Here is a 12,643-nt window from a genome sequence, read left to right on the forward strand (position 1 = left end):
CTGCATGTGCAGGTTGCCCTGAAGGGACAGTGCACCCTCTTACAGTTAGTTAGCCCTTGTAAGAGCTTGAATGCTAATTCCACCCCTCACCACCCACCCCACCGCCCAGGACACAAATTATTGCAGAAGACCTAGGGGGAAATCCCTACTGGATCAAAAACCTTTCTGAAAAAAACCCCAACCAACAAAAAACCACAACCCCACCCCCAAAACAGAAACGCTCCGCCCCCCGCCCCAAAAAAACCCCCAACAACAAATCAAAACATGAAAAAGCAAAAGCAGACTGACTTCAATCTTCTGATGCATGTTCTGCATGGCAAAAATTGGACTTGTAGATTTTAAATATATGGAAAACGGTTAAGGAGGAGGCAGCATGAAGCTGAAAAAGAATGTCCACACTCACAGTTCCATGTGAGTGTGATTTTTGTGCTTCCTTTTTGTATATTTCTACTGAAATTTCCGTGTCTAGTTGCAGATTAAAATGTAGCTTTAGAGACATTACTCAAAAGCTTTGCAGCCTCACTTTTATCAGGTGTGATTAATGTACTCCATCATACTTAACAGTATAGGAGTGCTTGGACAATGCTGCAGTAAGTGACTATGAAGTTTGCAGCTGTGACCAAAATTGTTGGTTTCTGACAAGTGTGCTGTCTTGGGCTTGTTATTTCTAACAGCATCGAGCAGATTGGTTAAATTGGTTAAAGCCTAATTGAACTTGCATTAGAGAACATTTAATTATAATAGTACAGTTTGATTTCATAATGACTGTTCTCGTGACCTTTGCCTTATGATGAATGGATGAAGTGATTTATTCAGAAGTCTTTATTTGCTCTTAGACTTGTAAATTTTGGATATGATTACTGTCAAGACCAAGCTGTTGCATCTGGATCTTTGAATCTTCAGGTTTTTACAAGTAAAGCAGGTAAGGAATAAATACAATATTGTCACAATTATCTCCAGTGGCATCATAACTGTTTCCTAAATTTCTTCATAACACGTTACATATATTTTGTAATCTTTGTGAGTTAGAGCAATCTAATGTTAAAGCTGACCAAAAATGTGCTAGAATTGTAAATTCATGGAAGGTTTGGGCTAGGGCCGTTATCTGGGTGACTGTAGTTGTGTTAGAGAGTGGACACATGTAAAGCAGAGCACGTGCAATACAGATTCTAAAGGCCTCATTTTGCTGTCAGTATGTGATACTTGGACCTTCTAAGTATGCGATACTAAGCTTAGTATGTGATAGCTAAGGATTTAGTATATGTATGATTCCTTAAACCTAAAACGTTCCTCAAAACTTTAGGATTTGGGAGTCTCCCTGTATCCTAATGCATGCCATGAGCTTTTTTTCCCTGATTCAAAACTGGTCTCAAGGCATCTGTTAATCACAGATGTCTGCATTTTCAGCTTCTGAAGTAGACCATACAGCCAAGCAGAGATGGTTATCTGCTTAACCTTTCAATAGTCCACAGAGTTCTACAGGAATATGACATGCTGCAGAAGTGGCTTTACAGCTCACTGCTGAAGGCGTGCTGTATGCATATGGGGGAATTGCTGATGTACTTGCTGGTTGCAGTTAAATGAGCATTAATGCAAGTAAGTGAAATACAGTTTCCTTACATGAGTGTTTTTTATTTCTAAGGCAGCCACCAGCTTACAAAGAGTAGAGGGAAGCAATTAGAAATAAGAGAAAGCGAAGTTTCTATCTCTCAAATTTAGATTAGGCTACTTTTCTCTATTATCAAGACAGCATTATGCAAGCAACCTGTCCAATAACGGATTATGTTATTGATTTGAATGTATTTCCTTGTAAACCTACACTCATCTAAGATTTCTTCAGATTGAAGCATTTTAGGATGAAATTTGGTCTTCCTCTGACAAAACTTGTTTGATTACCTTGAAGGAAAATGTTCTTTTCCATCTGGCAACATGTTATTTAAATTTTGTGTGGAACCTTTCACATGTGCTTTTCACTGTGCTTAGTGTACGACACATAATTTGACAATTACACTTACTGAATGAGATTATTGTGTTGGGCTTTTCATTGGATGTTACTTGAAACTGAGGATTACTTTGCACAATCCATTTTGAATAACTGACAATTTGGAGCAGATTGTTTTGGTGCTGAGGCCATATCTTCTTGTTGAATAATAGTGTGGGTAATCACACTAAATTTCCCTTTTGTGTTACTTGTTTCTGGTTATTTACAGAACTGGACTGCAGGCTCTTTGGGGCACTCTGGTCTGCTAGCGTGCTTCAAATATTAATGCCAGTACCCCTATTTGTACCACTTGGATGTCTCTGGCAAAGAATAATTGGTATCACTTCAAAATGGAATATTCCTTACAATTTCCCATTTAATAAGCCAGTTATTGGCTACTGCCACTGTGAACTCTGAATGAAATCACTCTTCCTTTCTCAGACTTCCGCAGCAGAAGAAAAGTAGCATTGTTCCTTACATTCAATAGAGACAAAATGTCTCCAGGTATACCCCACTATGTACATCTAGATTAGCTGAGATAAAGCAGTTCTAGTCTCAGAATTAACTTTGTCCAGAATTCAGCGTTTATTTAAACAACACTGGGCTGTTATATTTTCATTCTAGTGCTTTGGAAGTCCTTTTCAGTTTAATTTGCTTGGTGTTAACAAAAAATGCAGGAAGTAAAATGACATATGTATTACTGTCACCTACCTTTACCTGCCTAAAAGTTAAGCATCTGGACTGTATAGGGAGATATAGGCATTTCCAGAGGACAATAGCTTCTATCCATATTTCTTCATTTGCTATATAAGGGCTTAACAGATGTGTTTGGATAGCTCAATTTAGATGAGGCAAGTCACTCCTAAGACAGGACAACTAAGCAAAATGCCACAATGCAATGTCATTTGAATTGTGACACTATTGAGATCTTGGTGCAGCCTTGTGTTTTATGCTTCTGCATGGACAGAGGTGAACAATTTGAATCTAGTTTCCTAGGGAAAACTTGATGTCTTTGTAGGAGACTCAGGGTTTCAGTGGTATGATGTTTGTTTATCAAGTGGCAGAGTTGTTTTTAGTTGTTGTTTCCCTAGTTCTGCTGAACTTAGTAACTCACTGTTACCCTCTATGAGCAGAACTTAATTTTTCAGTGCTTCCTTTTTCTGCTTTGTTCTGGTTGAGATAAGAGTCCATCCAAATCTATCCTTGTATGAGTCTTCTCACCCTGTGGCATTTATTTGCAAACAGCAAGAGCCATACCTGATTTTGAAATGCATTGTGTGGAAGGCGTTGCATGAAACACTTACCATATAACAACCTTTTCCTGTGTCAGCACACCCCGGCTCTAATTTGCAGAGAGCACTGATGAGGGTCCAAAAGGAATTTGTTTTATATCTGCAGTCTCTGGCTGCTCTGCTGGCATTGCCAAGGCAGTATCAGATGTAACAGACACTTGCCAGTCTGAGACTGTCATATTTCTATCTAAATTAATGAAGCACCATTTGATATTTTCTCTTGTTTGTAGTTCAGTTTATTAACATCTGGACCAGTATGCTAGAGCTGAAAGATGCATGTCCCATTAATAGTTCCCCATAGCCACTGTTTTTGTCATCAGCTTGTGTGTATACCCACTGACACTTCAATGTGAACAGACATGTTTGCAAGTTGCCTAGTTTGCAAAACCACATATACTCTAGCCTCCAGCATACAAGAAAAAAATTTGCAGTGTTGGAAGGGAGCTGTTGATAATAAAACAACATTGTGGGTTGCTGGAGCTTTTCCAGTCTTCCTCATGAGTCCTGATGCTGCTACTTTAAAAATTATACATGCTCTGAAAGATGCCAAGTGGTCTGGCAAAATGCCCTGTCTATTGTATAAATGACTCAAATATCCAAGCCAAACTGTATCAAACAATATTCAGTCAGCTAAGAATAAGCAGAAGGGGGGAAAAAGCATCTCAAAAGAAAGTATTTACCTCCCCCAAAAGTGTGAAGTTGGCTTAGTGTAGTCCATGTCACAGCTACAATACAGCCTGGTGGTCTGAAGTACAAGGCATTTAACCAAGTAAAATACCTTGGTGGCTGTGCTTGTTTGTGTTTGTGCTGTTTCCATGTTGTGCCTTTTTTTGTATACTTTGTATACATAAACCTCTGTGTGTGTATATATACATATATATATATATATTTACAGAAGAGTATTATGGTTTTTTGTTCTGTTTCCTTAAGTGACAAACTTTCAATAAAGGTAAAAGGTGAATGGCTGTTGTCATGGCCCAGCTATGACTATACTGGGGTAGTGTGTTTTGGAAGCTGTTTCTGAAATGAAACCTAAAGCAGCTCAACAAAGCGTCTGAGTAAGTGGGTTTAAAGTTTTTAGAAGAGGTGGATCGACCGGCATCAAAACAGTCTATCAGTCTGATTTAGAATAAGGCTGGGAGAGGGAAGCATTGCTGCACAGAGTACTTTGGCTGAAATAAGCTTTTGCCAAGGACTGACTTCCCCAAAAAAAGGGATTTAAAGGCCCTCTGGGCAGCGACTATCATTTCTAGCAGTGAGAAGCTCTCATAGCATATTATGCTGCTGCCAACATGAAATTATTTCAGAAGCAAAATGTTTTACTATGTTGTTATGTATTTGAGAGTCTCTGAACAGAAAATATGTAGAGATTGAGGCTGTCTGGATGCAAGTCTGACTTCTACTAAGCAGGGCTAAAAATATATTTATCCTAAAAAGAAGAACTGGCCATGTCAGACCCCAGGCTTCCATTGTACCATGTTGCCTCCTCTGTTCTCTCTTGCATTGTGATTCATTAGGTAAGTGATGGTCAGACATATGTGATATATATATCTGTGATCTTTACCTTTTTCAGAGATGACGTTTAGTTTCTGTTTTGAAACAGTCTTGCTCTAGTTTTGTGCAGTATGAAGATGTCTGGGTATTAAGATAGATGAGTCAATTTTTTTGTTTTTGTCTTTTTAGGAGGCCTCTGTGTGTGTTGTAGTCTAGCCTCTGATACTCCTGATGAAGTAACATACTCCATATATTTTTTACATAAAGGTAAGAGTAACCTCTTAAGTTGTGCTTTATTTTGGAGAATATCACTTTGCTGGAAGAGTCACAGAATGCCATAGGAAACAAATAACTACCAAAGTTGCAGACAATAAACTACTGTGGCTGGTGTTTAAAGGCAGCAGCTGCCCTCAGCTGCCCTCAGCTGCCGAGTTGACTTCCCTGCTGTAGACTTCCTGCCTGATGCTGAGCAAGTAGCTTCAAACCAACGGCTGCGTGAGTGGCTATTAATTTGGTCCCTTATTTCTAGCCAGACTTTCCGGCGTGCTGAGCACAAACGTGAATGAAATCTGTGGGAGCTTGCAGGTGTGTTGTGCTTAGCCATAAGGCATTTATGTGGGGAAAAAGAGCCAACAGCTCTTAGCTTGAATTTCTGTTTAGAGTTCCAGTTCAACATGTCATTTTCACAGCAAGAGGTGCAACACCCACTGACTGTAAGAACAGTTGCTATGTAAGTGGTGCTCTATCTTTTAATTTTATTACTGAAAAGAATAAAACACGTTTTTTTCTCTAATCAGAATAAAACACTTGTTATTAGCAATAACTTTCTTGTTTGATAAGTGAAGGAGAGAGGTGAATTATTTTTCAACCAAGAAGCTGCATAGTATGGAGTAACAGTGTTCAAGTAGACAGCATAGCTCTCTTTCACTTTAAGTATTTGCTTTTTTGTGTCAGGAAACTTCATGTGTCAGAGCTGTACTAACATGTTGCTTTGCTGCCAGAGCATTGTGGGATTGGATGAACTGCATTTTTGTGTTCTTGAAGGCATTAACAAATTGGGAAAGCCCATTCTGGGTGTGGCAGTACTCTGCGTTGAACTGCTATGATGGGCTTATTTCCCCAGATGTACCTAATGTGTAGCTTAAGGGTGGTTGCATTGTTTGGAGCCAACCATGGCCCTCATACATCCCTATCTGTACCAGGAAGAAACTGAGGATAAATTTGGTGACATTGAGGATAAATTTGGTGACATTGACCAGCTGCATCTGAAATTACTTCCATGGAATGGAGTTTTTCAGTGCAGAGCTGTTTGTGAATTCATGTAAGATTCATCAGTTTTATAAGAGAATTTTAAGACTTGTACTCAGGTGACCCACAGAAGCAGCTCATGGCTCATCAGGTTCGTAAGCCGCATTTAAGGAGTTCACCCTCTGCTCCAGCATCTGTAGACTTGGAAGAAAGCTGTTAAAGCAGTCACTTGATGTAGCATAAACACAAAAACCACCATGTTGCAGGTGTATTGTGCAGTGCTGACATTAGCTTGCATGTGTTTGCGTTGGCGAGTAACGGAGTGGTGATCGTGAGTGTATTGACTCTTTGCAAGCAAACTTCCGAATTTCATAGAATCATACAATGGTTTGGGTTGGAAAGGACCTCAGTATCTTGCTCCATCTCCTTGCTATGGACAGGACCACCCTTTACTAGACCAGGTTGCCCAAAGCCCCATCTAACCTGGCTTTGAACACTGCCAGGGACTTCAGTCAGTATCCTATATGAAAAACTATGTTTTAGATACCCTGTCATCTGTAGTGTTGCTGTTGGCCTTAGAGGGTTTTGTTTGGTTTGGGTCTTTTTTCAGCGTAGATGAAGCATATCTCTTTGCTAGGATCAGGAATCAAGCGCCTGGATGAGTAACTGAAGCATGGCTCTTGACCTGCTCTTTTCCTTGGTGGTCCTGCAAACTGTGGATCTAGTGTGTTATCTTGAATTTTAATGCAGTATTAAGTAGCATCCTGATCATGACACCATTCAGCCTTTAGGCTGTTTCAGAATGGACATTGGGAGACTAGTCATTGTCGTCTTAGTTACTTTAATCTTCAGCTTTTATCAGAGACTGAGGAAGTTTCAGGACTCTGTCATCATTACTGGATGCCAAAAGAAGTATGGTGCAAGCCTAAAGCAAAATAACATCTGTGCAGATGCAAAGCCCATGCAAACACAGCAGGTCTGAAATTAACCCATGTTTAATCAGAGCTGAACTAAATTACAGCAATAGGGCATGCAGATAAACAAACTGGAAATTCTTTAACACCGTGGACAGATCACTGAAATGTGAAGCACAGCTACATAAAAGATTTGTTTGGGTTGGGTTTTTTTTTTTAGGGGGGAAATATTTTTCCACAAGCTTGCTCTGGGATGGAATGCTTCTGTAAACATGGACATAGGCTGTGCAGGGCATGGCCGGTTTCAGCATTCTAAAGAACTAAGTGTGCAGCAACTCTGGTTAGGATGAAGTAAATCTGTGTTTGCAGACAAGGCAGTAAAACAGTCTGAACTATCCCTGTTTGGGTGTATTGGCACTGACGAAGTTTCTAGCAATAAAGTCATACTTGGCTTATAACAATGGTGTTTATTGTTTGGGTTTTTAAAAAAGTATTATTATTTTTCCCCAGGTTACAACAAAACTTTTACAGTTTCTCTAGAAAGAACAGATTCTCATCAATTGAAGGAAGTGGCTTTTATGAATCTTGGTAGGTTACTTATGTTACTTCCCTGTGTGACTGCCATTCCTTGTCTCCAATAAGGAGACAAATGGCTAACCCTTCTCTAGAAGGAAAGAATTTTTTCCCATGATTTTTAAATAGTTGTGTTGTGTAGCTGCTTGCTGCTTTTTTTTTTTCTTTTCTTGTATAATTGGCATTTGCTACTGCAATACCTTACTACTAGTAAGCAACTTCCTCTGAAGTTGCCTCAGAATCTGCTCTGGAGATCAGCTGCTGAGTCCTGGAGTGTCTCAAGCCTCTTGAATCCTCCCTTGGAAACCCAAATGTGTTGCTAGTGTTTCCCGTATTAATATAACAACAGCTTTTAATGAACTTCTATATTTCCTAAATATAATCAATTTCATCAGAGAGAAGTGGGCCAAGATGAGAATCATGTGAAACAGCCTCTTAAAGCAGATAAGTGTTCAAGTGCTAAATTAACCACTGTTGTTTCTTTAAATAGACTATTATGTAGCTGCTTATTTACCTGGCCAGTTTCTGCACCTCCTGAATATTCAGCATCCTGACCGGCTGTGCTATAGTTTATTTCTGACAGGTATAGTAAGACTGTTCTTTGAAGTAATCTTTTTGTTGTAGTGGAAACTTGTTCAGATCTCTTTACATGGAAGTTGTATTTCTCAACGTTTGCTTTATTGCACAGCCTTCTGAAGGAGAGAGACTGAAAACATAAGAATGGTGTTTTTGCCACTTTCCATTGTAAAAAGAGAACCTGAAGTGACATTTCATACTTCATCTGTTACGTACTTCTGGCTTGTTATGAAATGGAAGAACAACCTTTCACTGAATTGGTTTCATAGTTTCCCTTCCCCCATCTTTGCACATGCTTCTCAGTCCTCTACTGTTCTCAAATTTCACATGGAGATGTAAATTTGATTTTACATTTCCTTCCTCCAATTGAGCTGGTCTAAATGTGTGTGTTTGGAGGGTGTGGGGAGAGGAAATCTGTGTTTCCTTCACCTGATCAGGCTGATGCAATTTGATTTAGAGTCTCATCTGAGAGGCATGTTACTTAATTTCCAACAAACACGACTTTATGGGAAGTGGGCTGGGGGGGGCTTTGTTTGAAAACAGAAATCTGTTGTTCTGATTGGGTGACAAAGAATTAAGTAGTGGGAACTGGTGCAGGGACAGCATCACAGGAAGCTAATGCCTGTTGCATATACATTAAAGAATACTCTGCTGCTAGACTGGAGTGGGAAGCATCAGTGTTGTATGGTGGCCCCCATTTCTCTTACACAAAGGGTCTGGAGTCCTACAGTATAGTACTGTGGCTGTGAACCATAGCACTAGTGTGAACAAAGTGTTTTACATCTGATGCTTTAATCAGTAATCATAGAGGAAAACCCTCCTGGTCTGGCCATTGGGATTGATGGCAAGAGATCCACCAGTACAAGTTTGTATAATGACCTTGCACGTGAGCAACTCTGAACTGTACCAGTATGCTTAGTGCTGTTTCTAGTGTTGAATCTCCTTTACTAGCCTTGTGCCATTCTCTGTCCTATCCAGTGTATCTATGATAGCATTGTGAGCATCGAATCTGCTTCACCAGTAGGAAAGGAGAGAACTGAGTATGGACTGTGCTCCTCATTTACTTCCTTGACCCAGCCAGCACCATTCCTTCTTCTCCTCAGAGTAATACCATAGTAGCTAGTGCAGGAGGCAGGGTGTTAGTTACTGCTGGGGACCTGGGAGTTGGAAGAGAAATATTGCTAGCAGCAAAACTTTATATTCTTAGTCCTTTTTATTCTCAAACCAACCTTCTTCAGGTGAGGATGCAAGAATTGACATACTGCAAAGCTGCTTCATCCGATCCCCGCTCGTGTCAACAGTCTTGGATTGCCATGTAGGAAGTATGTATACTGTGAGCATCAGTGAGAGCGCCTTGCTGCAGTTCCTACAGAAAAGCAAACAAGACAGTGAGAGACTGGCAGCTCTACACTGTGCCCTGTTATACTTCCAACACACAGAAGACTTGGAAATGCAGGTAGGAAAAGACCTTATCTACGTTTTTTCTGACTGATGTTTTATACAAAGCAGGGTCAGGGCATGAATGGTATCAGCCAAAGAAGAAAAGCCCTGATTCACATGTACCTTTCAGCAGTGTCAAGAGACTCGTCAGCTGGGCTGCCCAACTGCTTCATTGCTCAAGCTGTCCTGAAAGCACTTGTCTCTGTATCACTACTTCATGCATAGTGTTACTACTGAAGACAAAGTTTCTATAGTCTCTTACAACACATGCTTAAACAGAGCGATGTGATGAACTTCCCTGTTCTCATTCTGACAGATTATTTGGTGGATTTCTGAGAACCTGTCAACATGTTATTCTTTTGACCCCATTCAAGAATTTATCATTGGTAGGTATTTCTTTTCCTGCACACTGGATTTTCCCACATACCCTAGTTGTGACTTAACATAAATCATAACATTGAAGCTTCTCCTTAACTGGCCTGTGTTTTGAGGTATTAAAGACAATAGCAGTAGTTTAGAAGGTACACGGATTTCTCAAAATCAGATTGGCAGTAAAACTTTTCAAATGTTTTCTTCTGTCTAGTGGTACAAATAGGTCACTGGAGAGCAAATTCTCCATCTGGTTTCTGTCTTGGATATCTGGGAGATAAATAATTGATACTGGAGCAGAGAAACAAATCTCTTCCAGTCTGGTCTGAATCTTTTTTTACAAGGATTTGGCATATCATGATACTCTCTTCTAGTAGCTCCTTCCTCAGCCTAGCCAGTGCATGTCCTGTGCCCTGAGCCTTTATACAAAAGGACCCCTGCAGCGCTGAGCTGTAGCCAAGCAGCTGACCCAACCCCACAGCCATCTGGACTTCTCTTCCTCCTTTTGTGCACAGAATGGGACCAGTTCCACTGTGGAGGAAACTGTTTCAGACACAGAAGCAGGATTTGTCCCTAAAAAAGGCTTAGATAAGGAACTGACTGTGAAGCCTGCTCTTGTTAACTGATAGTTTATATAATCTTGCCCTTATAAATCTTTTCATTATATTCAGCCTCCCTGTACTGGAGAATGTGTCCAGAAACTCATAACCTGGATAAACTTTTGCCATACACATCACTGCTTGACTGGATTGGGGTAAGATAACAGCTGGCACCTTAATAGCTAGAGGCAATCTATTTTTTTTCTCCTTTAGTACAGCCTTTAACTTGTATGCCTTACCTTTTCCTTGTTATTCTCTAAATACATATCTGTGCTTTATACCTTTTTTATTTTGTCAAGTCTTAACCTTAGTAGCGTTATCCATGACTCCTATCTTTTTGCCAAGAAATAAGATGTATTTATAAAACAAGAACAGCTACTATAATGGAATGGATGATTAAATATCTCAGTTTTCATAATAAAGTATTAATTTATTACTTGTCATATGAGGTTCATAATGAATACATAATATGTTTAACCAGCAAAATCATGGAATTATTTCCAAGACAAACAGTATCAGTAGAGTTAAAATTTATGACTAAGTTTGCAGAAGTAAGATAACTTCAGGCAAGTCTCTACAGTTAAAGCAAATAGCTTATGAATTTCTCTGATCTGATGCTGCTTCGATATGTTGTCTGTTTTTAAGATGAGATGAATGAGAGAAACATCTTACATGTTTCTTTTTAGCAAAACTGAGTGTACAGCTTTGCCTAGGTAGCTGGTTTCACAAAGGAAATGGGTAATGGAGGTTCACTTAGATACCCAAACCAGGACCATGTTTAATACTAAATTATTTATATTCTTATATTTTTTTCTGTATTTATAGGTTATTCCTGGAGTAACATGTGCAACATACATTATTTCTCTACCTGTCTTAGAGGTAAGTTCCAGTATAAAGGCACATTTGTATTTGCAGATGAGGAGCATTTTTTCTAGGGGGGTGGGAATGTGCTAATGAAGTGGTGTCCCCACAGCCTTATCCAAAAATTGGAAATGGCTTATGCATTTACTAAAATATCACTTATGCAGACTGATATTTGCTAGCTCAAAGATGCAGGGATTTTTCCCTTTCTGAAGAGAAAACAGGGAAGATCCTCTAAGGATTAATCCTTGCTAGATTTAATTGACACCTCTTCATTTTGTGACTTTGTTAGTTGGGGTAAGCTTGGCACATACCTATACACCTCCCAGCTCTGAGGGATGTTTCATTGTGCTGCTATTGGTACCAACGGTTCATGACCCTCTCGCTTTGTTTTGTCCAGAGCATCCTGTGATTGCACTGATGTCAGGGCTTTGGCTAGCTAAATCTAGACTAATTCCTGCACAGCCTGGAAAAGGTGGTGAGCTGGATGGAGAGAGTATGTGCTCTTTGGGTAGGAAATCATACTTTCCGTTGAAAACAACATGAATGATTCTTCCCATCTTCCTTTTCGTTCCCTCAGCTCCACTTTAGAGAAATACTTGAAATTTTCCTAAGTGTTCCCCTGAAAAATCTGAAAGGGGCTTTTGATAAGATGCTTGTTGTGGAGGGCTAATGGGACAAGTCAGAGCTTGAGTGCAGCAGTACAAGCAACACATAGCATTAGATCCTGGATATATGACAATTGTTTCATGTAGTGCTCTAAAGAGGTGAAAGTCCAGTTTTTCCCCAGTGCTTATAATTAGCTCATAAAGCTTCACCACAGCAGTGCATCACAGCTGTGCTGCTACAGATTCACAACTGCTGTCAGGGAATTGAGCTTTGCATGCTTTGCTTGGAAAGGCTGCCCCAAGAGCTGGGACACCTGGGAAAAATTGCTTGAGAAAATTTGTTGCTAGATAATCCCTGTAATTCACTGAGGTCAAAGTTAGCAGGCCTTTAATTTGTCTGAGATTGAACCTCAAACCCCTGGGGGCAAATGCCTTTAGCAGCTATACTTCCTGATTGTGGAACTCATTTCCTATTTCTGTCTGAAACCTAAACAGATTGAAAAGGTCAGAGTTGAACTAAAGACAAATATTTCCTGCTACTTTTGCCTGAAAAATGGCTCTGACTCTTGAATGAGGACAAAGATGATAATACACAGAGAAAGGTTTAGTGCTTTGGCTGATCTGTATCTACCATGGCATAAGTTCAGGTGGTCAGTTCAGTTGTTGGTGTTTTGGTTGGTGTGTGTTG

At 39.8% G+C, this 12,643-nt stretch overlaps 1 protein-coding gene across 1 annotated transcript in view; it reads left to right on the forward strand.

Annotated features, from left to right (window-relative positions):
- The window catches only part of GSAP (gamma-secretase activating protein), a gene marked incomplete at its 5' end in the record, with an annotated part of 45,779 nt that overhangs the window by 15,579 nt on the left and 17,557 nt on the right, over positions 1–12,643 (forward strand). Inside the window, 8 exons of the mRNA XM_084267953.1 lie at positions 837–922; positions 4,957–5,034; positions 7,440–7,517; positions 7,993–8,085; positions 9,317–9,534; positions 9,835–9,904; positions 10,559–10,641; positions 11,312–11,365. Of these exons, the coding sequence (XP_084124079.1) occupies positions 837–922; positions 4,957–5,034; positions 7,440–7,517; positions 7,993–8,085; positions 9,317–9,534; positions 9,835–9,904; positions 10,559–10,641; positions 11,312–11,365 (760 nt within the window). The remainder of the gene's footprint in view (positions 1–836; positions 923–4,956; positions 5,035–7,439; positions 7,518–7,992; positions 8,086–9,316; positions 9,535–9,834; positions 9,905–10,558; positions 10,642–11,311; positions 11,366–12,643) is intronic.

This window comes from Gallinula chloropus (genome assembly GCF_964237585.1).
Source record: "Gallinula chloropus genome assembly, chromosome: 1".
Lineage (NCBI taxonomy): Eukaryota > Metazoa > Chordata > Aves > Gruiformes > Rallidae > Gallinula > Gallinula chloropus.